The 25231-nt window shown below is 37.8% G+C and overlaps 3 protein-coding genes across 3 annotated transcripts; 1 reads left to right on the forward strand and 2 right to left on the reverse strand.

The window, feature by feature from the left end:
- Positions 1-3412: 3412 nt before the first annotated feature.
- LOC131834640 (olfactory receptor 52E2-like) lies at positions 3413-4477 on the reverse strand. Its single transcript, XM_059179341.1, has one exon. It carries the CDS (start codon positions 4475-4477, stop codon positions 3413-3415), a length of 1065 nt encoding a protein of 354 aa, XP_059035324.1.
- An 11610-nt stretch (positions 4478-16087) lies between these two features.
- Positions 16088-17029, forward strand: LOC131821113 (olfactory receptor 52E1-like). Its single transcript, XM_059156871.1, has one exon. It carries the CDS (start codon positions 16088-16090, stop codon positions 17027-17029), a length of 942 nt encoding a protein of 313 aa, XP_059012854.1.
- A 6190-nt stretch (positions 17030-23219) lies between these two features.
- On the reverse strand, positions 23220-24170 carry LOC131834736 (olfactory receptor 52D1-like). Its single transcript, XM_059179393.1, has one exon. It carries the CDS (start codon positions 24162-24164, stop codon positions 23220-23222), a length of 945 nt encoding a protein of 314 aa, XP_059035376.1. The 5' UTR covers positions 24165-24170.
- Between the last annotated feature and the right edge of the window lie 1061 nt (positions 24171-25231).

A 25231-nucleotide genomic window follows, 5' to 3' on the forward strand; every position in this document is an offset into this window, starting at 1 on the left:
GAAATCTTGAAATGAAATCTTGTCATTTGCAGATGGAACTGGACTGTATTATGCTAAGCTAAATAAGACAGTCAGAGAAAGACCAAAACCATATGTTCTACTCATATGTGGTGTGGAATTTAAGAAACAAAACAGAGGAAAACATGGTGGGGGGAAAGCGAAGGAAACAAACCATAAGAGACTCCTAATGATACGGAAAAAATTGAGGGTTAAATACATGGATGACAGCTTTCTAATTACAAAAATAAGTATAAATACTTACATCAGAAGTTTGAATTAGTTATCAGCCTATAATATAATATTACATCACACCAGCTGCATTTAAATTTCAGTTGATCAAAGATAAAGGAAAAATAAAAGGAGATATAAATAAGAAAATTCGTAAACAAAGAAAGGAAAGAAAACCTGGTCAGATACAAAGTTCTTAAAGACAACACAAGTGTCAGTTAAGAATTAAATAATATTTTTAATATTCTGAAAAAATAGACTTAATATGTTTACTAGAATAGCTTTGGTACAGACATTATAGAGAAAAGTATGAATTTTCTTCAAAAAAAGAAAAAAATAGAACTACTATACGATCCTGCAACTCCACTTCCTGGTAAATACCTTAAGGAATAAGATCAGTGGCTCAAAAATATGTGTATTCCTGAGTTCCTTGGATCTTTAGTCATGGTAGCCAGATAAGGAGACAACCTAAGTATCCAGTGACAAATGAATAAAGAAACCATTGTACATGTAAACAATATAATACTATGTAATACTACCTGGTCTTAAAAAGTAAGAAAACTTTCCAAGATGGTTTATGCTAAGTGAAATAAGCCAGACACAAAGACAAATACTACATGGTCTAATTTTTATATAGAATCTAAAAAAGTCAATCTCATAGAACCAGACAGTAGAAGGGTGACTAGGGAGGAGAAATATTCATAACGGGTGCAATCTTTCAATTATAAGATGAATAGGTGCTGAGGATCTAATGCCCAACATGGCAACTATAGTTAACAATACTGTATTGTATTCTTAAAATTTGCTAGAGTAAATCTTAAGGTTTCTCACTACAAAAAACAAAAGGTAACTATGTGAGGTGATAGATGAGCTAATGAAATTGATTGTGTAATCATTTCATAACATATACATAAAATCATAATGTGTACACCCTTAAAATTCACATTGGACAAGCTAAATAATGACTACTTTTATCAGTCATATTTCTGTAAATCTGGGAGAACCCCTGTTAATTTATAATACCATATCCTCTAAGTAGCCTTAAAATGAAGATGTAACAAAGGGTTCTTTTTTCTTTTTCTTTTTCTTTTTTTTTTAAGATTTTATTTATTTATTTGACAGAGAGAGATCACAAGTAGGCAGAGAGGCAGGCAGAGAGAAGAAAGGAGGCAGGCTCCCTGCTGGGCAGAGAGCCTGACGCGGGGTTCCATCCCGGGACCCTGGTATCATGACCCCAGCCGAAGGCAGAGGCTTTAACCCACTGAGCCACCCAGGCTCCCTGCAAAGTGTTATTTTTTAAGCAAAGAAAACTCACTACCAGAAAAAATTGCATCAAGTAATATTTACGTTTATTTCTTCAGACATGAGTAAAATCATTACAGATGAAATTTTAAAGATGCAAAGGAATGAATAACAACAGACATAGTAAGTGTTTGGAAACATTTAAATAAATGTTGACTTTCCAAAACAATAACCCTATGTGTGTAAGTTTCAAAGTTTATGAGAAGTAAATTAAATCAAGAGTAATATATAAGTCAGAAAGTAGAAAAAGGGACTAATTTTTTTTATCCTTTATGAATAGAAAAGAGTAAGACAGCTAGTTTATACTAAAATTTGATAAGTTGTAGGGGCATCTGTAGGACAATGGGAAAAGTAACTGTAAAATTATGTATAAAATCAAAGCAAAGCAAATAAGACTTACTAATCATGATTAAAAAATTCTAAAGAAGAAAATCTTTGTTGTGAAATATCTATATCTCAGGTTGAAGTAAAAGATGGTAAACATGAGATTTAATTAAGAAAAAGAGTAATTATGTTAAATGTGCATGACATTTGTAGTGTATTTAAAATATGAGAGTTGTCAAACTGTTTTAAATATATATTCTTTTATTGAAGAGTGTCTTTTTTCCATTGGATGTTCTTTCCTACTTTGTTGAAGATTAGTTGACCACAGAGTTGAGAGTCCATTGCTGGGATTTCTATTCTGTTCCATTGATCTGTGTGTCTGTTTTTGTGCCAAACCATGCTGTCTTGATGATCATAGCTTTGAAGTCAGGCATTGTGATGCCACCGGCTTTGGTTTTCTTTTTCAACATTCACCCAGTGATTCAGCATTTTTTCTGGTTTCCATACAGATTTTAGGATCATTTGTTGCAGCTCTGTGAAAAACATCAATGGTATTTTGATAGGGATCGCATTGAAAGAGTAGGTTGCTCTGGGCAGTAAAGACATTTTGATAATGTTTATTCTTTCAGTCCACAGACATAGGATGTTTTTCCATCTCTTTGTGTCTTCCTCTATTTCTATCATAAGTGTTCTGTAATTTCTAGAGTATGGACCATTCACCCCTTTGGTTAGGTTTATTCCTAGGTATCTTAGGGTTTTGATGCTATTGAAAATGGAATTGGTTCCTTAATTTCTTTCTTCAGTTACATTGTTAGTCTACAAGAAATAAACTGATTTCTGTAACTTGTACCATCTTCCTTACCTGCCACCACTAACAGGAAGGGTGGCAACAGCACCTTTAAGGGCTAATATGGGGGTCATCTTTAGGAAGAAGCAATCTGCCTCAAAAAAGCAAGACTAGGGGCACTTAGGTGTCTCTGTTGGTTAAGCATCTGCCTTCATTTGCTCAATCCTGAGATCGAGCGAGCCCTGCATTGGGTTCCTTACTCAGTAGGGAGCCTGCTTCTCCCTCTGCCTGTTGCTCCCCCATCTTGAGCTTTCTTGCTTTCTGTCATATAAACAAATAAAATCTTTTTTAAAAAGGCAAAAAAGAAGTCTTTGATACTTGTAAATGGAGACAAGTTTACTTATCAAAATATGAAAAGGCTGAAAAAAAAGGATGTTTATAAGTTGAGGTTGCTAATTTTAAACTCTGTAAATTCTACAAAGTCATGGAAAGTGGAATCGTCATCTTTTTTCCCCAGAAGCTAGCAGTTATGAAATACACACTTAGAAGGTGATTGTATTCAGAGAAAAAAGAAGCTGCATGAAATATCAACTAATTTAGTGTCAATGGATGCATTTAAAACTGTTGGTACATAAATATCAATCAGATATTTAGATGAATAGAGCAAAATGACACGACCTATTACATCGAAATTTAAGAGGCAAAGAGGATGTAATAATGCATGTGGGAAATGGTCTGAAAAGCACATGGAAATTAAACACATTTGAATACTTACAGAATAGAACCAATATAGATACATATTTTAACATACTTTCTTGGAGAAGGCATCTTTCTGATTTGAGTTTCATAAAATTTCAGATTGAAATGAACACATATTAGGTGCCATTCTTTTTCCTTTCCTTGTTTATGTAATAATATTTTCTGCACATGGTCATAGATATGCTTGGTCCTGACTCCATATATGGCAGGGTTGAGCATTGGTGGTTCGACAACATAACAATTGGCCAAGAGTATGTGGATATAGCGGGGGACATTTTGGCCAAAGCGATGTGTCATGAAGGAAAAGAGGGCCGGTGTATAGAAGGCAAGGATGACACAAACATGAGAACCACACGTGCTGAGGGACTTGAGTTGGGCTTCACGCAAAGGAAGACCGAAAACAGCACGGAGTATCTGAACATACGACAGGGCAATGGCTATGATGTCAAAGACTAGGTTACAAATTGCACATAAGCCATAGATGATGTTGATCTTGATGCTGGCACAAGAGAGGCGAGCAAGACCCATGTGTTCACAGTAGGTATGGGGAATGACATGATTCCCACAGAAGGGCAACCGTAAGATAAGAAATACAAATGGGATCACAAAAATAAATGCTCTCACTAACACACCCACACCAATCACAGAAACAACCTGGTTGGTGAGGGTGGTGCTATATCGGAGTGGATTGCAGATGGCCACATAGCGGTCATAAGCCATTGCCAACAGGACCGCTGATTCCATAAGTGTGAAGCTGTGAATGAAAAACATCTGCACAAGGCAGGCTTCAAAGATGATCTCTCTGAGGTTGAACCAGAAGATTCCGAGCATCTTGGGGATGGTAGCTGTGGACAGACCCAAATCAATAGCAGCCAGCATGGCCAGGAAGTAGAACATAGGCTGGTGTAGGCTACTCTCAGCCTGGATCACAAACAGAATCGTGAAGTTCCCAATGAGTGCAATCACATACACAGCACAAAAGGGAAAGCCGATCCAGATGTGCAGTGTTTCCATTCCTGGGATCCCCAGCAACAAGAAGGAAAAGAGGTGGAATTGGGTGTCATTGGGAAGGAGCATTCTATTTTGTAAGGCATAAGTCTTCAGAAATATATGTTGACCTAAAGTACAGGTTACCAGAGAGTCTCTGTCCTATAGGAGACCTAAAGATAATAGAGGACACTTAATTAACTACTTTTTCTCATTAACACAATTATCACCAACTGAACCTCCCCCTTCAGTTCTGACCAACTTAGGATTCTCCTAGCTTCTAAATATAATGATGGAAATTAATTCCAGCTGATTGACAACTCTCTGGGATTAGTACACGGGATGAAAAATAACTATACAATAAACACACATTCATCAATATTTATGCCACAATATTTTTCCCCTATTTAATTTGGCATTTTAAAAATTTTTTTATTAATTTTTTATTTTTTATAAACATATATTTTTAGTCCCCAGGGGTACAGGTCTGTGAATCACCAGGTTTACACACTTCACAGAATTCACCAAAGCACATACCCTCCCCAATGTCCATAATCCCACCCCCTTCTCCCAAACCCAATTGCTGGGTCATAGGGCAGTTCTATTTTCAACATTTTGAGGAACCTCCATGCTGTTTTCCAGAGTGGCTGCACCAGCTTGCATTCCCACCAACAGTGGAGGAGGGTTCCCCTTTCTCCTCATCCTCGCCAGCATCTGTCATTTCCTGACTTGTTGATTTTAGCCATTCTGACTGTTGTGAGGTGATATCTCATTGTGGTTTTGATTTGTATTTCCCTGATGCCGAGTGATATGGAGCACTTTTTCATGTGTCTGTTGGCCATCTGGATGTCTTCTTTGCAGAAATGTCTGTTCATGTCCTCTGCCCATTTCTTGATTGGATTATTTGTTCTTTGGGTGTTGAGTTTGCTAAGTTCTTTATAGATTCTGGACACTAGTCCTTTATCTGATATGTCGTTTGCAAATATCTTCTCCCATTCTGTCAGTTGTCTTTTGATTTTGTTAACTGTTTCCTTTGCTGTGCAAAAGCTATTGATCTTGATGAAATCCCAATAGTTCATTTTTGCCCTTGCTTCCCTTGCCTTTGGCGTTGTTCCTAGGAAGATGTTGCTGCGGCAGAGGTCGAAGAGGTTGCTGCCTGTGTTCTCCTCAAGGATTTTGATGGATTCCTTTCGCACATTGAGGTCCTTCATCCATTTTGAGTCTATTTTTGTGTGTGGTGTAAGGAAATGGTCCAATTTCATTTTTCTGCATGTGGCTGTCCAGTTTTCCCAGCACCATTTATTGAAGAGGCTGTCTTTTTTCCATTGGACATTCTTTCCTGCTTTGTCGAAGATTAGTTGACCATAGAGTTGAGGGTCTATTTCTGGGCTCTCTATTCTGTTCCATTGATCTATGTGTCTGTTTTTGTGCCATTACCATGCTGTCTTGATGATGACAGCTTTGTAATAGAGCTTGAAGTCCGGAATTGTGATGCCACCAACGTTGGCTTTCTTTTTCAATATCCCTTTGGCTATTCGAGGTCTTTTCTGGTTCCATATAAATTTTAGAATTATTTGTTCCATTTCTTTGAAAAGGATGGATGGTACGTTGATAGGAATTGCATTAAATGTGTAGATTGCTTTAGGTAGCATAGACATTTTCACAATATTTATTCTTCCAATCCAGGAGCATGGAACATTTTTCCATTTCTTTGTGTCTTCCTCAATTTCTTTCATGAGTACTTTATAGTTTTCTGAGTATAGATTCTGTGCCTCTTTGGTTAGGTTTATTCCTAGGTATCTTATGGTTTTGGGTGCAATTGTAAATGGGATTGACTCCTTAATTTCTCTTTTTTCTGTGTTGCTGTTGGTGTAGAGAAATGCAACTGATTTCTGTGCATTGATTTTATATCCTGACACTTTACTGAATTCCTGTACAAGTTCTAGCAGTTTTGGAGTGGAGTCTTTTGGGTTTTCCACATAGAGTATCATATCATCTGCGAAGAGTGATAATTTGACTTCTTCTTTGCTGATTTGGATGCCTTTAATTTCCTTTTGTTGTCTGATTGCTGAGGCTAGGACCTCTAGTTATATATTGGACATCCCTGCCGTGTTCCTGACCTTAGCGGAAAAGCTTTCAGTTTTTCTCCATTGAGGATGATATTTGCGGTGGGTTTTTCATCGATGGCTTTGATAATATTGAGGTATGTGACCTCTATCCCTACACTTTGAAGAGTTTTGATCAGGAAGGGATGCTGTACTTTGTCAAATGCTTTTTCAGCATCTATTGAGAGTATCATATGGTTCTTGTTCTTTCTTTTATTGATGTGTTGTATCACATTGACTGATTTGTGGATGTTGAACCAACCTTGCAGCCCTGGAATAAATCCCACTTGGTCGTGGTGAATAATCCTTTTAATGTTCTTTTGTATCCTATAGGCTAGTATTTTGTTGAGTATTTTCGCATCTGTGTTCATCAAGGATATTGGTCTATAGCTCTCTTTTTTGATGGTATCCTTGTCTGGTTTTGGGATCAAGGTGATGCTGGCCTCATAAAATGAGTTTGGTAGTTTTCCTTCCATTTCTATTTTTTGGAACAGTTTCAGGAGAACAGGAAATAATTTTTCTTTAAATGTTTGGTAGAATTCCCCCGGGAAGCCATCTGGCCCTGGGCTTTTGTTTGTTTGGAGATTTTTTATGACTGTTTCAATCTCCTTACTGGTTATGGGTCTGTTCAGGCTTTCTATTTCTTCCTGGTTCAGTTGTGGTAGTTAATATGTTTCTAGGAATGCATCCATTTCTTCCAGATTGTCAAATTTATTGGCGTAGAGTTGCTCATAGTATGTTCTTATAATAGTTTGTATTTCTTTTGTGTTTGTTGTGATCTCACCTCTTTCATTCATGATTTTATTTATGTGGGTCCTTTCTCTTTTCTTTTTGATAAGTCGGGCCAGGGGTTTATCATTTTTATTAATTCTTTCAAAGAACCAGCTCCTAGTTTCGTTGATTTGTTCTATTGTTTTTTTTGGTCTCTATTTCATTGATTTCTGCTCTGATCTTTATGATTTCTCTTCTCCTGCTGGGTTTAGGGTTTCTTTCTTGTTCTTTCTCCAGCTCCTTTAGGTGTAGGGTTAGGTTGTGTACCTGAGACCTTTCTTGTTTCTTGAGAAAGGCATGTACCGCTATATATTTTCCTCTCAGGACTGCCTTTGTTGTGTCCCATAGATTTTGAACCGTTGTATTTTCATTATCATTTGTTTCCATGATTTTTTTCAATTCTTCTTTAATTTCCCGGTTGACCCATTCATTCTTTAGAAGTATGCTGTTTAGTCTCCATGTATTTGGGTTCTTTCCAAACTTCCTCTTGTGGTTGAGTTCTAGTTTTGGAGCATTGTGGTCTGAAAATATGCAGGGAATGATCCCAATCTTTTGATACCTTTTGAGTCCTGATTTAGGACCAAGGATGTGATCTATTCTGGAGAATGTTCCATGTGCACTAGAGAAGAATGTGTATTCTGTTGCTTTGGGATAAAATGTTCTGAATATATCTGTGATGTCCATCTAGTCCAGTGTGTCCTTTAAGGCCTCTATTTCCTTGCTGATCTTTTGCTTGGATAATCTGTCCATTTCAGTGAGGGGAGTGTTAAAGTCCCCTACTATTATTGTATCATTGTTGATGTGTTCCTTTGATTTTGTTATTAATTGGTTTATATAGTTGGCTACTCCCACGTTGGGGGCATAGATATTTAAAATTGTTAAATCTTCTTGTTGGACAGACCCTTTGAGTATGATATAGTGTCCTTCCTCATCTCTTATTAGTCTTTGGCTTAAAATCTAATTGATCTGATATAAGGATTGCCACTCCTGCTTTCTTCTGATGTCCATTAGCATGGTAAATTCTTTTCCACCCCCTCACTTTAAATCTAGAGGTGTCTTCGGGCTTAAAATGAGTTTCTTGGAGGCAACATATAGATGGATTTTGTTTTTTTATCCATTCTGATACCCTGTGTCTTTTGACAGGGGCATTTAGCCCATTAACATTCAGGGTAACTATTGAGAGATATGAATTTAGTGCCATTGTATTGCCTGTAAGGTGACTGTTACTGTATATGGTCTCTGTTCCTTATTGATCTACCACTTGTAGGCTCTCTCTTTGCTTAGAGGACCCCTTTCAATATTTCCTGTAGAGCTGGTTTGGTGTTTGCAAATTCTTTCAGTTTTTGTTTGTCCTGGAAGCTTTTAATCTCTCCTTCTATTTTCAATGATAGCCTAGCTGGATATAGTATTCTTGGCTGCATGTTTTTCTCGTTTAGTGCTCCGAAAATATCATGCCAGCTCTTTCTGGCCTGCCAGGTCTCTGTGGATAAGTCAGCTGCCAATCTAATATTTTTACCATTATATGTTACAGACTTCTTTTCCCGGGCTGCTTTCAGGATTTTCTCTTTTTCACTAGGACTCGTAAATTTTACTATTAGATGACGGGGTGTGGACCTATTCTTATTGATTTTGAGGGGGGTTCTCTGAACCTCCTGAATTTTGATGCTCGTTCCCTTTGCTATATTGGGGAAATTCTCCCCAATAATTCTCTCCAGTATACCTTCTGCTCCCCTCTCACTTTCTTCTTCTTCTGGAATCCCAATTTTCTAATGTTGTTTCGTCTCATGGTGTCACTTATCTCTCGAATTCTCCCCTCATGGTCCAGTAGCTGTTTGTCCCTCTTTTGCTCAGCTTCTTTATTCTCTGTCATTTGGTCTTCTATATCACTAATTCTTTCTTCTGCCTCATTTATCCTAGCAGTGAGAGCCTCCATTTTTTATTGCACCTCATTAATAGCTCTTTTGATTTCAACTTGGTTAGATTTTAGTTCTTTTATTTCTCCAGAAAGGGCTTTTATATCTCTCGAGAGGGTCTCTCTAATATCTTCCATGCCTTTTTCGAGCCCAGCTAGAACCTTGAGAATTGTCATTCTGAATTCTAGATCTGACATATTACCAATGTCTGTATGGATTAGGTCCCTAGCCTTCGGTACTGCCTCTTGTTCTTTTTTTTGAGTTGAATTCTTCCGTCTTGTCATTTTGTCCAGATAAGAGTATATGAAGGAGCAAGTAAAATACTAAAAGGGTGGTAACAACCCCAGGAAAATATGCTTTAACCAAATTAGAAGAGATCCCAAATCGTGAGGCGGGACAAAGGGTATAAAAGGAGGTTCAAAAAGGAAGAAAGAAAAGAGGATAAAAGAAAAAAAAAAGAAAAGAATTAAAAAAAAGAAAACAAATAAAGAAAAATATGAAAAAGAAAAAATATATATATTAAACTAGTTTGAAAACGTTAAAAAAGAAAAAGGTAAAAGTTAAAAAAATAATTTACCAGAAGGCGAGAAAAAAAAACAAATAATGAAAAAGAAAAAAAATTAAATGAACTGCAAGACTAAAAAAAATCACAGGGAAAAAGCCATGAGTTCCGTGCTGGGCTTTCTACTCCTCTGGAATTCTGCTGCTCTCCTTGGTATTGAAACCACACTCCTTGGTAGGTGAACTTGGTCTTGGCTGGATTTCTTGTTGATCTTCTGGGGGAGGGGCCTGTTGTAGTGATTCTCAAGTGTCTTTGCCCCAGGCGGAATTGCACCGCCCTTACCCGGGGCCAGGGTGAGTAATCCGCTTGGGTTTGCTTTCAGGAGCTTTTGTTCCCTGAGTGCTTTCTGTAGAGTTCCGGAGGACGGAAATACAAATGGCGGCCTCCTGGTCTCCGGCCCGGAGGAGCCGAGAGCCCAGGGCCGCACTCCTCAGTGCACGCTCAGAGAACAGCGCCCAGTTACTCCCGTCTGCCTGATCTCTGGCCGCGCTCCGAGCTCACCGAGCCTGTGACCGGTTCAAGGTAACACCGAGCTGCGAGCTTACTGTCGGCTCTGTCTCTGTAGCTGGCTTTCCCGTTCCAATACCCACAAGCTCTGCGACACTCAGACACCCCCGATCCTTCTGTGGCCCTGCAGGACCTGAGGCCACGCTGACCCTGTGTGGGCTTTGCCCCGGGTAGCCTCTGGAGAGATGTCCCTCAGCGGAACAGACTTTTAAAAGTCCTGATTTTGTGCGCCGTTGCTCCGCCGCTTGCCGGGAGCCGGCCCCTCCCCCCGGGGTCTATTTTCCCGTCGTTTTGGATTCACTTCTCCGCCGGTCCTACCTTTCAGAAAGTGGTTGTTTTTCTGTTTCCAGAATTGCTGTTCTTCTCTTCGATCTGCCGATGGATTTTCAGGTGTTTGCAATCTTTAGATAAGCTATCTAGCTGATCTCCGGCTAGCTGAAGTAGTCTCGGTCTGCTACTTCTCCGCCATCTTGACTCCTCCCGATAATGAATTTTAGAAGCAGGGAAATAACAAATGAAGAGGTGAAATATTTGAAAAAATGATGATAATTTCAAAATTTAAGAAACATAAAACTTCATATTTATGGGACATCTGGTATGTTGAATAGATTTTTAAAATTATAATTTTACAGAAATAATTAATCACTATCAAATTACTATCAAAGTCAAGGTACACATTCCAAAAATTTCAAAGAGTAAAAATATATCACTTACATAGTGATAATAATCGTATTGGAATTAGCATGGCCACAAAGGCACTGGATCCAGGGGAACACTAAAGCAATATTTGCAAATTTGTGCAGGTAACTCTCACTCCCTACAAACTGCTAGATTTTCTTAATGTATAAAAATAGTGAGTTGACATTAAAAGATCCCTACCTCCTTTTTTTTGTGTGCCTGTGTTGCTATTCTTTTTTTCATCTAATCTGACTGATGACTGATTGAAGGAATAAAACACTCATTTTCTGTTTTCTTTGTGTATTTGAGATCTTTAAATATCCTGTAGTGATTACTGTAATTTAGTAGAAGAAATGATGAGAAGGCATGCAAATATATTTATGTATTATCAGTCAATTAAAAGAAAAGTTCACTATTGATACTCTGGTAACACGTTATTTTTTTTCTATTTTTCTGTTGCCATGTTTTGCTATATAAAACCAAACAAAGCAAACAAGTAATTGAGTTTATTTTAATTTGGCTTCTTGACTGAAAGAGTAGCCATGAACTATCCTAACTATTAGCCACTGTATGAGAGAATCTTCTTTGGTATTTATTCTGTTGAATGATGACCTTCTGACTTGTAAGAGTGTGGAAATCTGAGGAGGCTTGATGTTGTCCACATCTGAGACTCGGTTTCTGTGAAAGTTGCATTTTCCTTGATGACATCCAACATGCTTCAGCTTCAGTGTCTTTGCATTTGCTGTTCCTTCTGCCTGGAAAGCTTTCCCGCAGCCATCACTCCATTCCAGATTCCACATGACTTGCTCCACCTTCCCTTACCCTTACCTTAAAGTCACATTCCTGACAATGTTACATAGAGTGACTAACTCTCACCATCAGCATCCTCTCCAACTTCCCAGCCTTATATTTCAACACAGTTCATTTTTGTCATCTATGTAATTTTTATTCTGTTTCTTGTCTTTCACTGTCCGTGCTGTTTACTACTCTACAGGCAGTGCCTAAAATGGTGCCTGACACATAGTAGATGGTCGGTGCATAGTTTTTTCAATTCATCAGTGAGTGAATTATAAAACTGATGTATCCATCTGAATGTCCAAGGTCAGCTCCTGTTACTCATGGTAAACCTCCTAGAATGGAAGCTTAAACACTCAACTCTACCTCTCCATGTGAACTACTCTTCCTTTTCTGTTTCTGTCTCTTCATTGGTAAAAAGGTTTGATATCCTCATATGAGGTTAGGACTGTAGGACACTGAAACTCGTTTGACAAATGTCCCCATTTTTCAGGTTTCAAAATGGAGATTGAAAGGATAAGGCAATTCATACATGGCTTTAAATAACTAGTCAGGAAAAGAGTGATTAAAATAATTAGTCTCTGCCTTCTGCATTTTTATTCCTGCTTTCCACTACTGATGGGAAACCTCCACTGGGATGACATGATAGGTTTCTGTATGATTCAAAACTGTATGCATTTCCTCACTTCAGGATAGTGCAATTATGCTAAATATTGAGTCATTATGATGCAATGTTAGTGTACTTCTTTACTTTTTAGCACTTCACTTTTAATAAATATTGACTCAAGGTGGTAGTTGCATGATACTAAGAAGATATACCCAGACTTAATATAACCTTTAGCTTATATATATTTGGAGCTTTGGACAAGCCACCCCCTCCCTTGCAGAGATTCAAAAGTAATAGCCTAAAATTGATTCCAGGAACCCTATTGGAAAAAAATGTTTATGAAAATTTACAAGACCAAAACAATAATAATATTTAATAATAATAATAATACCACTGAAAATATGCTAATTGTAGATTTGGGAGCCAAGGTCCAGAATCAGGACATGGTCTATTGGAGACTGGTATATTCTATTCCATTAGAAAAGGAGTTAATCCAGATCTCAGAACTTTCTTGCCCCTTCTCCTCCTAGGGAATCCCAATGCAGACAAAGTTCCCCTCTAGAGGCTTGGCCACAGTATAAAAAATCCTCCCACCAAAGCAAAAGGAGTTCAGAAGGTTGCTAGTGGAGACTGGCTAACTTCTCCAGGAGTCCTTGCTGGTAAGCAATGCTTTGGAGGTATGGTTCCTTATCTGTAACCAGCTGAGCACAAGAAAAAGTGGTAGATGATAGGATGGGGGGAGTAGAAAAACTTGCTGACTGAAGGCAGAGGATAAGGGAACTGACTGTAGGAATGTGTTGGCATAATCTCTATGTGCACGTGAGCAACTGCTTCTTTTGTTTCTAATACTCCCTTATACTGTCTCTGCATGCAGCTCCAACATCTTTTGACACCTCTGCCATTTCTTTTGTGCAGAGAGCTCTTCCCTGACCTGGAGCCTATCTAATTACTGATCTATCAAGGCTCTTTCTTTCCCTGTGTTCTGATTCTTGCTTGCTGTTACCTCTCCTTCAGTCCCTTCTAATCTAATTTAAAGGTTGGGTAAATGTCCCCAACCTGAGTGCGTTTTTGACATAGAGGGAGAATAATAATTGAACTTACCTTAACCTATTCAGAAATTATCTCTTACCAATTACAACATAGTAAAACACACTAAACCACTTGCTACTTTCTTCCAACTAAAGGTAGTGCTAATCATTTTGGAATGGTTTGGTCTTCTAGTGTGTAATGCTAATGTCCTAAAATGTTGAATGATAGGTTTAATCAGATACACTCTATTATAAATGTTAGGACCCCTACCAAAATATATATAAGGAGGTAAAGTGAGGATCAGTATTTAGTCTGCTGTCCCCTGATGTACAGATTATTTGAAGGTCTGAGATAAGGCAAACCACTTCCACTATAGCTCTCTATTTTATTGTATTCTTATCAATAGGCTTTTGCCAGTAATTGTAACTCTACATTTTTGATGACCCATCTTGACTCATGCAAACCTTGCAAGAATTCAGCTTACATAGGCATTTTAGCCTCATTTCATGCATAGGTGAGAAATTATAGACCCAAAGAGGGGAAATAATTTAACCAAATTCACACGGCAGGAAGACTCTGACTTTAATTCCTAATGTCTGCTACTATACATTATGCCATTTTTCATCTACTAAACTCTAAATTAGCTGAATCACCATCACAGAAAAATGAAATCTGATTATAAGATTCTACTTAATCCCCAAATACCCAAATACCCTGGGTTTAAATGCTTTTCCTTGCATATGTCTTCCCAGTTCAAATTAGGGATAGTTTCCTATATAGTTCATATTGCTTTCTTGAAATACCTCTTCTATTTTTTGGAATTAATTTGCTTGACTAATTATCTTAACTGTTTCCTCCCTGTACCTGTGATCAAACTCTTCTCTCTAGGATTTCTTAAGCAATTTGCCCAAGACCCAAGTTGCAATGGACCCTTCCAACTCACAGACACACACACACACACACACACACACACACTTCCATCCCCAGACACAATGTCTAATATAGTTACTCTGGCTAATGTCGTTTGTAGCTTGTTTCTCATTTGCACGGGACTTAGCAGTCTCACAGAATGCTGAGCAGAGGAACAAGGGAAAGGCCTAATCCTATCTATAGGGAGTGGAGCACATCAAAAGTGATCTATAACTATAATACATTTAGCTCAGCCCTCCAGGTTCTTCCAAAATTGTCATGTCAGTAAGGAGATAGTCTTCTAGTGGTATGGATTAGATCTACTTTCCTGCTAGTGGTAACTTCTTAAAATTGTAATTCTTACTTCTTCTGAGTTCCAGAACTTCTCTCTCTGTGTGCAGACATTTGTCTGTCCATCTATCTATCTGCCTATCTGTCTATCTACCTATCATTATTTATCTTTCATCTATCTATATGGAAGTATATGAAAGGGAATGCAAGAGGTTTTAATCACAATGTACTTAGAGTTTTTAAGGCATATATATTGTAATAAATTATATAGTCAGATAAATGATGGATTGTTTCCAGGAGTGGTTTATATAAATTAATTCACTACATTTATGAATTTTGTGAAATTTTATAAAACTTTATATTAATGTTTCTGTGCCCATGTGTAGATCTGTGTTCCTTTCTGGACAGACATCAGCAGGAAGGCACTTAAAGAGCAAATTTCTATTTACCTACCATCAGAACAGAAATGAAGAGGAATATATGAATTTTTTTCTGAGCAGACCCAGATTAAGAGGATTATCTTGAAATGAAGTTTTGTATGGCTTCTTGATAAAACCTCAAGGCAGATTTATTCTCTATTACTGGTATCAGCAAGAAAGGAGATATCAGAAGATGATTATGGCATGAAAAATTTTTTTGGGAACTTGAACAGTGAGAAACCTACATAGATCCAAAATTGTCTTGAAATTTCTGGTTTAGTATACTTGCAGTTTCCTTAAAGACATATTATATATGTTTAGCTCAGAAGTGTGATCCACGCAGAATCATAATGGCTGTCATTGTGTTTATGATTAGGTTCCTATCTTGTACATAATATATATAGTCATAAATCAAATAATATTTCTATAAAATACTAAATAATTTTCAGGAAATATTTTGTGCACATAAGAAGCAAGGGAAAAACTTTATCTTGGCACTTATTTTCTTAATTTAAATTAAATTTAACTGTTTCAACCACTAAAACTGTTTCAACCACTAAAACTTTAAGTTCCATCATGAAAGGAATCTTCTCTAAAGAAGATTTTAACATCTTTTAACAATTTCTTTTTTTTTTAAGATTTTTTTATTTATTTACTTGACAGAGAGAGATCACAAGTAGGCAGAGAGGCAGGCAGAGAGAGAGAGGAGGAAGCAGGCTCCCCGCCAAGCAGAGAGCCCGATGTGGGACTCGATCCCAGGACCCTGAGATCATGACCTGAGCCGAAGGCAGCGGCTTAACCCACTGAGCCACCCAGGCGCCCTCTAACTCATCTTTGGCACAGAACTTGGCGTATCTATGTTAGGTACTCAGTAAATTTTGATGAATAACAATATTCAATTTAATTGAATGGATATGATGATGTATACTGAAATCATATGAATTCATTTTACCATTCAATTTTGTACACTTTCAGGTCTCAATTATGGGTAGGTACAATAAATGTTTCACTAATTCCTTCATTTTCTCTGTGTGCTAAGCAAGGAGGAGGCTTATTCAGAGAATGGGAGGTACTTGATCTATAATATCTTTCACTATAAAAATACACCAGGCAAATGGTCTCACTTAATACTACCGTATTTCGTCCCTACTCTTTCTTCCTTCTGGGGATCCCTGGTCTGGAACATATACATATGTGGATTGGTTTCCCTTTCTTTGCTGTGTACCTGACAGCTGTTTTTGGGAATATCAGCATCCTTTCTGTGATTGAGACTGAGAGCAGCCTCCACCAGCCCATGTTCTACTTCCTAGCCATTCTGTCATCTATCGACCTGGGCCTGTCCACATCCACCATCCCCAAGATGCTTGGCATATTCTGGTTCAACCTGAGAGAAATCTCCTTTGAGGGATGTCTCATTCAGATGTTCTTTATCCACCTCTGCACTGGCATGGAGTCGGCAGTGCTCGTGGCCATGGCCTATGATCGCTATGTGGCCATCTGTAACCCTCTTCGGTATACACTGGTGTTGACAAACAAGGTGGTAGTCATCATTGCAGTGATAATATTACTGAGAACTTTGTCTTTTGCCATACCCTTTGTTCTACTCATCCTACGGTTACCATTTTGTGGACACCAAATTATTCCTCACACTTACTGTGAGCACATGGGCATTGCCCGCCTGTCCTGTGCCAGCATCAGGGTCAACATCATCTATGGTTTATGTGCCATCTCTATCCTGGTGTTGGACATCATAGCTATTGTCATTTCCTATGTCCAGATCCTTCGTGCTGTCTTTCGACTGCCTTCCCATGATGCCCGGCTCAAAGCACTGAGCACCTGTGGCTCTCACGTGTGTGTCATGTTGGCTTTCTACACTCCTGCATTTTTTTCATTTATGACTCACAGGTTTGGCCGGAATATTCCACGCTATATCCACATCCTTTTGGCTAATTTCTATGTAGTCATTCCACCTGCTCTGAACCCTGTAATCTATGGGGTCAGAACTAAGCAGATTAGAGAACAGGTGCTGAAACTCTTTTCCAAGAAAACAACATAACTCTTGTAAACAATCAAATTAAGGAAAGGAGCAGCACTGATTGTCTTTGTTCAGAATGGGAAAAGAACTTTTGGAAGTTACACAGACCCCTCTCAGGGAAGACCTGCGAGCCTCCTTCCCAAACCCAGAAAATGGAAGGCGAGAACCATGTCAAATGCATGAATAAAAGTGTCTTATAATTTTTCATTATATGGAGATAATTCAGATTTCGCATGTGGAAGAGAACAAATACTTTGTTCTGCTTTTGTTAGAACTGAACACATCACATTCTGCAGTCAGCATCATTTTGAAGCAAAACCAACACTCCAAAAAGAAAACCCCACACGAATAATTATAATAAACCCCATAAATTCCCTTATATCCTAATTTAAACAAAGATAGTACATTGCTCTTAATATGTTGGTTCCCAAAATACTAGATGATGAAACACTTCCCATATTCTTGACCTCCCTCTCAGAAAGAATGCTATTCTTGACTCTACCATGTTAATGTTGTTAGACATGAAATTGATCCTGTGACTATGATAATCATGTGAGAAAAGTAGAGATTTTCTACCATGAACCGAATTGTAAAAAATTGTAATCTTTTAAAATTCATAGTCTTTTTTGTTTTAAGGCAGCATTGTGTTGCTTTTTGATGGATGAATATTTATAGAGTCTAGTTTTTATCTGTCTTTTCAAATAAACAATTATGTTTCTGTGTTTTGCGACACTTCACAGAGGAGTTTCTCTCTCATGGAAAGCAGGAAATTTTAGTGATGTTCCAAGTCTAGTGTTAGCCAAGTGTGCACATGACATGACACTCTTGTGCCATATGACATCACTCAGTTTTTTCTAATTCTAAGTGGTATTATTGACTTCATTTGTAGAAAAAAGTCAGGAAATATATGTTTGTAAATTTTGACCATTAAAACTAAATTTTTAGCTATCCTTTTACTGCAGGATTTCTCTGATCTTTCAACTAACAGATATTCATTTGAAAGTTAAGATGATATTGGCTTCGGATTGCTCCTTTGACCAAAATATGACACTAATATTCCATAGCATGAACTTTAGAAAAAAATCCTACTTATATTTATTATAATAGAAGAGATGCTGTCATATATTCTTAGAGGAAGTTTGTAGTAATTAACATCACATCCTGAATTTGAAGCCATCAGTTTTGCTGTATAATTTATAAGCACAAGTGGCTGTTCCTGGAACCCTGTTGCGACCCTGAACTCATCCCCTATCTATTTATTCTACTTATGAAGTGAATTTTAATGATGTGTCCTCAATTGTATCTTCAATGATTTGGTTAGAGTTCAGTCTGTTTATATGTGTTTAGGCTAGTTTTTGGATAATTGGTACTTAGTCTTTAAACAGCTAAATCCACCAATGTAGTCACCTGGGCCTGAAGTCTGTGTTAGAAGGTTGCTAAGTACAGATTCAACTTATTTCATAGGTAAAGGACTATTCAGGTCATCTAATTCTTCATGCTTTGTTTTGAATGTCTTCATTCCTCTAACTATAGCCCGTGTTCAGGATGTGGCTGTGGTTTTCTTGATGTCTACCCCCACTGTCAATGTTAGATCTTCTCTTTGTTCCTGTGCTGCAATAAGGCCACCCTCCATGTTCTGCACACTCCCTCACGTGCAGAGCACTTTTACTTGTTCCTCAAACCCTGCTAATCTGGTGGTAAGAGCCAGAGGACATTAAATACCATCTGGGCTGGTTTAGCCTGTCTTGGGCAGGTAGTATGTTCCCGAGTCTTGAAAATGAAATGTCCACAGTGATTCTGCCCCTTGCCTAGCACCGTAGGACATGTCTAAGGAACTTGTCTCACCCTGGGTTCTAGAGTTTGTTTTTGCTCCTTTGGCTCAGCAGCAGTGGGTCTCCTCTTGTGCTCTTCCTCCAAGTGAAGGCTTTTATTCCTTAGGGAAGAGAACGTTGTTGAAGGGTCCATCCCATCTTACAGTGATTTCTATTCCCCTCCACCAGGCCTGGTCCATGATGAAGGTCTAGTCCTGCACTCAGACTTTCTTATGAGTACCAGTCTAGGTATAGGGATGAAAACCTAGTAAATACGAATTCCTCTTTGTGTCATATATACATCAGTCCCAGATATTCTGTATTTTCATATAGATTTATACTCAGATGTGAATAATTTGGTTTAAATTTTAACAAATTCTTCCTTATTCATTCATCCATTGAAGGGCATCTTGGTTCTTTCCACAGTTTGGCCACCGTGGCCATTGCTGCTATAAATATTGGGGTATAGATGGCCCTTCTTTTCACTACATATGTATCTTTGGGGTAAATACCCAGGAGTGCAATTGCAGGGTCATAGGGAAGCTCTATTTAATTTCTTGAGGAATCTCCACACTGTTCTCCAAATTGGCTGCACCAACTTGCACTCCCACCAACAGTGTAAGAGGGTTCCCATTTCTCCACATCCTCTCCAACACATGTTGTTTCCTGTCTTGTTAATTTTGGCCATTCTAACTGGTGTAAGGTGGTATCTCCGTGTGGTTTTAATTTGCATCTCCTTGATGGCTAGTGATGATAAACATTTTTTTTCATGTGTCTGATAGCCATTTATATGTATGGAAGATGTGGTCCATATACACTGTGGAGTATTATGCCTCCCCCAGAAAGGATGAATACCCATCTTTTTTTATCAACCTGGATGGGACTGGAAGAGATTATGCTGAGTGAAATAAATCAAGCAAGAGAGTCAATTATCATATGGTTTCATTTATTTGTGGAGCATAAGAAATAACATGGAGGACATGGGGAGATGGAGAGGAGAAAGGAGTTGAGGGAAATTGGAGGGGGAGATAAACCATGAGAGACTATGGTCTCTGAAAAACAATCTGAGGGTTTGAAGGGGTGGGAGGTAGGAGGTTGGGGGAACCAGGTGGTGGGTATTAAGGAGGGCACATATTGCATGGAGTACTGGGTATGGTGCATAAACAATGAATTCTGTTACACTGAAAAAAAAATTTAATTTTTTAAAAAATTAACAAATTCTTTACCTTGGCTTATACAGTATCTGATACATGCCCCTAGTAAGCACAGGATCATGTTCCATCTCTTTTTGGAGTTACCTATCTTTTTTAAAATTTTAGATTATTCACACTGTGATTTGAACTTTCTGACAGGTCCAAGAAAATTGTGAGTTTTTTTTTATTATTCTCCACATATTTTTTTTTTTTTTTGTAATAACATTTTAAGTGACATTCTTTCCAACCTTTTGTATTTGAAGTAAGAACTATAAAACTGTGTTGGAATTTTAACTCATGCCACATTCTCTGAGTAGGATATCTGTGTGTTTATTCCTAACATCCTACAATTGTGGCAGACATTGGATCACTGAATTAAAAATATACAGAACGAATGATGAAAAGTAAATGAGATTTTTTTATGGGATACACCACAGACATTTTGAGTCTAATAGTTTTAGAAAGGGCCTAAGCAATATGTATTTTTAAGATGGTTCAAGCCTAAATTTTGAAAACTATCATTCTAGAAAGTTGAAACTTTCAAATAAAGTTAATAATCAAATTGGGTGGTTGTTAGATGGAGAAAATGGGATAAACCTTAGAAAGTGAAATGAATGCAGAATTGGCTAATGTAAAACTGGATACCACTCTAATGTCCAACACACACACACACACACACACACACCCCACATACTCCACACACTGCCTACTTAAGGTGACCCAATCCACAGGAAGTTTGCTTAGTTGCCTACCTGATGTTCTTGATGTCCTATCTTCTGGAACTCTTCTTGACTTTCTTATAATCCCTAACCTAGGCTGATTATATATCTCCTTTCTAATTCTATTTTAGCAGTTGTCACATTGATATATCAGCGTGTAAATATTAATATGTAACTAAGTATAGAGTAGTTGTTGAGAATATAAACCTGGTGTCAAACTTCCTAGGTTCAAATTCTGTCTCCATTTTTTAACCATCTCTATGACTATGAGAAAGTCAACTGATTTCTCTGTTTCCTTATTTGTAAAATGTAGATATTAATCTTAAAAATCATTTTTATTTTGCATGAGAATCAACCCATTAATGGGTTGCTGTATATAAGAACTCAGGGCCAACTATGAGAATGCACACATTATAAAAGTGTTACAAATTATTATACTGAAAGTAAATGTTTATTATATCTGAATAAACTATATCAGACTATAGCAACAAAATATTTCTAGCCAATTCTTTATGTTCATGTATTATAAAGCCCATCTTTTTTTTAACCCTTATTCACTGTGTGCTAGGAAAAAGCTGTGCATTTGAAAATTCAGTAGGAATGCATTGAGTGAGTGTAATTAAGACCCTTTTCCCTGTGTCTCCCCCACCCCAACATACACACTTCTTGGTAGTGAGACTTTCTAAGGCAGTTCTGTGTTCTCTGGTGCTCCTCCATGTAGTAAGTCTTCATGATCTTATTAGAACTATATGCCTAACTCTGGGGTTTAGGGCGCTGACTCTTGTACCACACTTGGTCCTCTAGAATAGACTTTGTTACTAAGAAAGAGGATATTTTCAACTCACATCTTCCATGTCTTTCTTCAATCTCGATCTTTTTAGGAATCAGATGGAAAGAATGGATACATTGATTCTGTGCACCTCTGAGACTCTCAAACTGTTTACAAATTTTGCCTTAGTCATTTCTATATCCCCAGTGAATTCGGTTCCACATGTAAACACTAGCTAAATGGATCTAAACTGAGTGTGGTTATGAAGAATGCAATGACCAGTAGCAACAATTATGGCAACTCACCTGTGAGAAGCTGTGTTCCTAGGAGTCCCATTGAGTGATTTGGGTGTATATGGAACCATTGTGAGAGTATAAGAAAATTATGGCATCAGTGCTAGACAGACTTCTAATCCTAGCACCTCTAAACTGGCCATTGAATATGAGTTTGTTGAGTTACTTATTGTGGGAGTATTTATGATAATATATTCTAAAATATATTGTGAAGGTTATGTATTAAAATCCACAATAAAGAGATTAGAATCTAGTAAATGCTTAACAAATGTTGATTCTCTTCACAATTTAGCTTAAAAGATGAAGTACTTGACTAATACTACCCCTGTGGTCAACTAATGTCTCTGTTCCCCAACTTACACAACCACAGCTCAGTTTTAGCTGCACTTAAGAATCACCTACAGGACCTTAAAACATGGATGCCTGAACATTACCTCCACACTACTTTTCCTTCCCTAGAGTTTCATTTAAACTGAATCACGGCATATGTAATCTTTTCTCACTTGCATAATACCTATGAAATTTACCCATGTGAAACTACAGAACACCCAAGAAATCAACAGGATCTAATGACAGTCAGACAGAAAAGATAATTACCTACAAATTAATGACAATTTGGTCAACAACAGTTTTCTTCAAAGTAATGATCGATTCTAGAAGACTGTAGGATAATGTCTTCAAAAGACTAAGGAAATGTTATAACTGGAGAACGGAACTGTGTAGCTGAAAGGTATTATCATGAAGACATAAAGAAATCATTAAACACAGAACACAGAAGTTAGCATCAAAAACCTCTCATTAAGAAAGTGGTGAAGGGGGTGCGTGGGTGCTCAGTTGGTTAAGCGACTGCCTTCAGCTCAGGTCATGATCCTGGAGTCCCAGGATTGAGTCCTGCATTGGTCTCCCAGCTCCACAGGGAGTCTGCTTCTCCCTCTGACCTTCTTACTCAAGCTCTCTCTCACTGTCTCTCTCTCGAATAAATAAATAAAATATTAAAAAAAAAAAGAAAGTGGTGAGGTATGTACTTGAGAAAGAAGGACATTTAGTCAAGAAGTATGACTGGGACAAAAAAAAAAAAAAGAAAATTTGTAAATCTGGTAGTAAGTCTTAACGGGCAAAACCAAAGATAGAGGATTATATATCATGTTAATTTTTAAATCTCTTGTTTTTAGCCACAGATGATTCTAAATTTTGTTGGCTTGTTTTTTGTATTTTAGGAAATAACATTCTAATATTGTAGTAAAGAGTCATACTCAATAATACATAATTATTGTTACAACATAAAATATATTTTTATGGGTGAGTTACTTCCCACAGAAAAACCCATGCCCTCTGACCATTAAAAGAGGAGCTTCATGAAGAAATTATTTATTCTAAGATAGATGATATTTGTTCACATATTATTCATCAACCCAAAAGACATAACTCAAGGCTTTGAAAAACTGAAAAATTTAAGGAATCTGTCCCTTATCTTCTTGGTCCTTACCCCATAGATAATAGGGTTCACCATGGGTGGGACCAGAAGGTAGATGTTGGCCACAAATATATGGACATGGGGAGCCACATTGTGCCCAAACCGGTGGGTGAGAAAAGAGAAGAAGGCTGGAGTATAAGACACTAAGATGACACAGATATGGGAACCACAGGTGCCCAAGGTCTTGAGTCGGGCCTCCTTGGATGGGAGGTGGAAGACAGTGTGAAGTATGAGAACATAAGAACAAATGATTAATATGAAGTCTAGCCCACCAGTAAGGAAGGCAACAATGAGGCTGTAGGCTTTACGGATACTTGTCTCAGCACAGGCAATCTTGATGAGGGCCATGAACTCACAGTAGGTGTGGGAAATGATATTTGTTCTGCAGTAGGGAAGCCAACGTAACAGAAAGGGGTGAGGACTGAGAAGTACTATGCCCCGGAGTACTATACCTAGGCCCATCCCCCCAATCACAGCATGTGTCAGAATAGCGGAATGTCTTAGTGGGTTACAAATGGCTACATAACGGTCAAAAGCCATGGCCAGGAAGAAGCCAGATTCCATGGTGGAACAAGAGTGAATCAGGAAAACTTGAGTGAGGCAGGCTTCAAAACGAATCTCTCCATCATGGAACCAGAAAAGACTAAGAAGTTTTGGTACAGCTGTGGTACACACAATAAGATCAGCCAGAGCCAACATGCAGAGGAAGAGGTACATTGGCTCATGGAGGCTAGTGTCTGTCTTGATGATAAACAGAAGAGAACAGTTTCCCAGGAGGGCCAAAATGTAGACCAAACAAAAGGGGATGGAGATCCAGATGTGGGCAGTCTCCAGGCCAGGAATGCCAATGAGAATGAAGGCTGATGGATGGACATTGGTCTTATTGTATGCTGACATAACAGGTGTCAGAATTTTAGCTTTCTCTTCATGAAATTTTATCTATACCAAGTAAAAGTAATAGCTTACAAATTTTCAAACCTTTGATGAGTTAAGTCAGCCAAAATGCAGGAAATTGTAGGTCAGGGAGTCATTACAATATCTATGAACATTTATAAATTATTTCACCATCATATCTGACTGTCAGATCTTATTTCACTGTTGTAATTTGTAATATGGCTGATCTGTAGATGCCAAATGAGGGAAAATATGCAGGTACCAAAAATCAGAGCTAAATGTATGAAAATCCAAAGTCTTCTATCCACTGAGAAGAAAGTAATGCCAACTGAAATCTAAAAAATGTGTAAGACTCTCAGGTATAATTCAGTGATTCAGTATTTACATACAACACCTATATTACATTGTATGTTAACTAACTGGAATTTAAATAAAACCTAAGAAATAGGATAAACACAAGTGTAGATGCACAGTGGAATAGCTGTATGCATAATTGTTGAAACTTCACTGTATGTAATGAATATCTCCTTCAACTAACTTCTTTCATTAAGATACATGTATTTGTAAACATATATGTAGCATCATTTGGGAAAATGTGTAAGAGTCATGGGCTTGGGGGACATAGAAACAGTTGTAAGACAAAGATTACACAGAAAGAAGGAATGACAGGAAGCTTTGAATAGAACATGTACCTTTAGAAAAATATTTTAGTCATCCTAGTCTGGGACATGCAAAGATGCCAGGTTATAGGGTGTGGCATTGACAATGGAATGCCAAATTTCGGAGGATGTGTTGCTTGCTTTCGAATGACCAGAAGGAGGTTATTCACACCAACCTGGAACTCAATCAACATGATGACAAGAGTGGGGTTGATAACACTGTGTCAGGAAGTGAACAGCTCATTGCATTGTTTGTGACTCTCCGATGGTGACACCTTTGTGTTTACTTTTGACTTCACAGGCAAGAATTACAACAAATGTGATTATATCCACTAACATGAATTTCCTTCACTTCCTTACACGCATCTAGTTAGTCAAATTACTCTATGACTGGCTCTCCACTGGCTCCCT

The sequence above is a fragment of the Mustela lutreola genome, chromosome 1 (genome assembly GCF_030435805.1).
Source record: "Mustela lutreola isolate mMusLut2 chromosome 1, mMusLut2.pri, whole genome shotgun sequence".
In the NCBI taxonomy this organism is placed as follows: Eukaryota; Metazoa; Chordata; class Mammalia; order Carnivora; family Mustelidae; genus Mustela; species Mustela lutreola.

Bases quoted from the DNA above. Each gene is read 5' to 3' on its own strand.
- LOC131834736 (XM_059179393.1), bottom strand. From the start codon at position 24,164: ATGTCAGCATACAATAAGACCAATGTCCATCCATCAGCCTTCATTCTC.
- LOC131821113 (XM_059156871.1), top strand. From the start codon at position 16,088: ATGGTCTCACTTAATACTACCGTATTTCGTCCCTACTCTTTCTTCCTT.
- LOC131834640 (XM_059179341.1), bottom strand. From the start codon at position 4,477: ATGCTCCTTCCCAATGACACCCAATTCCACCTCTTTTCCTTCTTGTTG.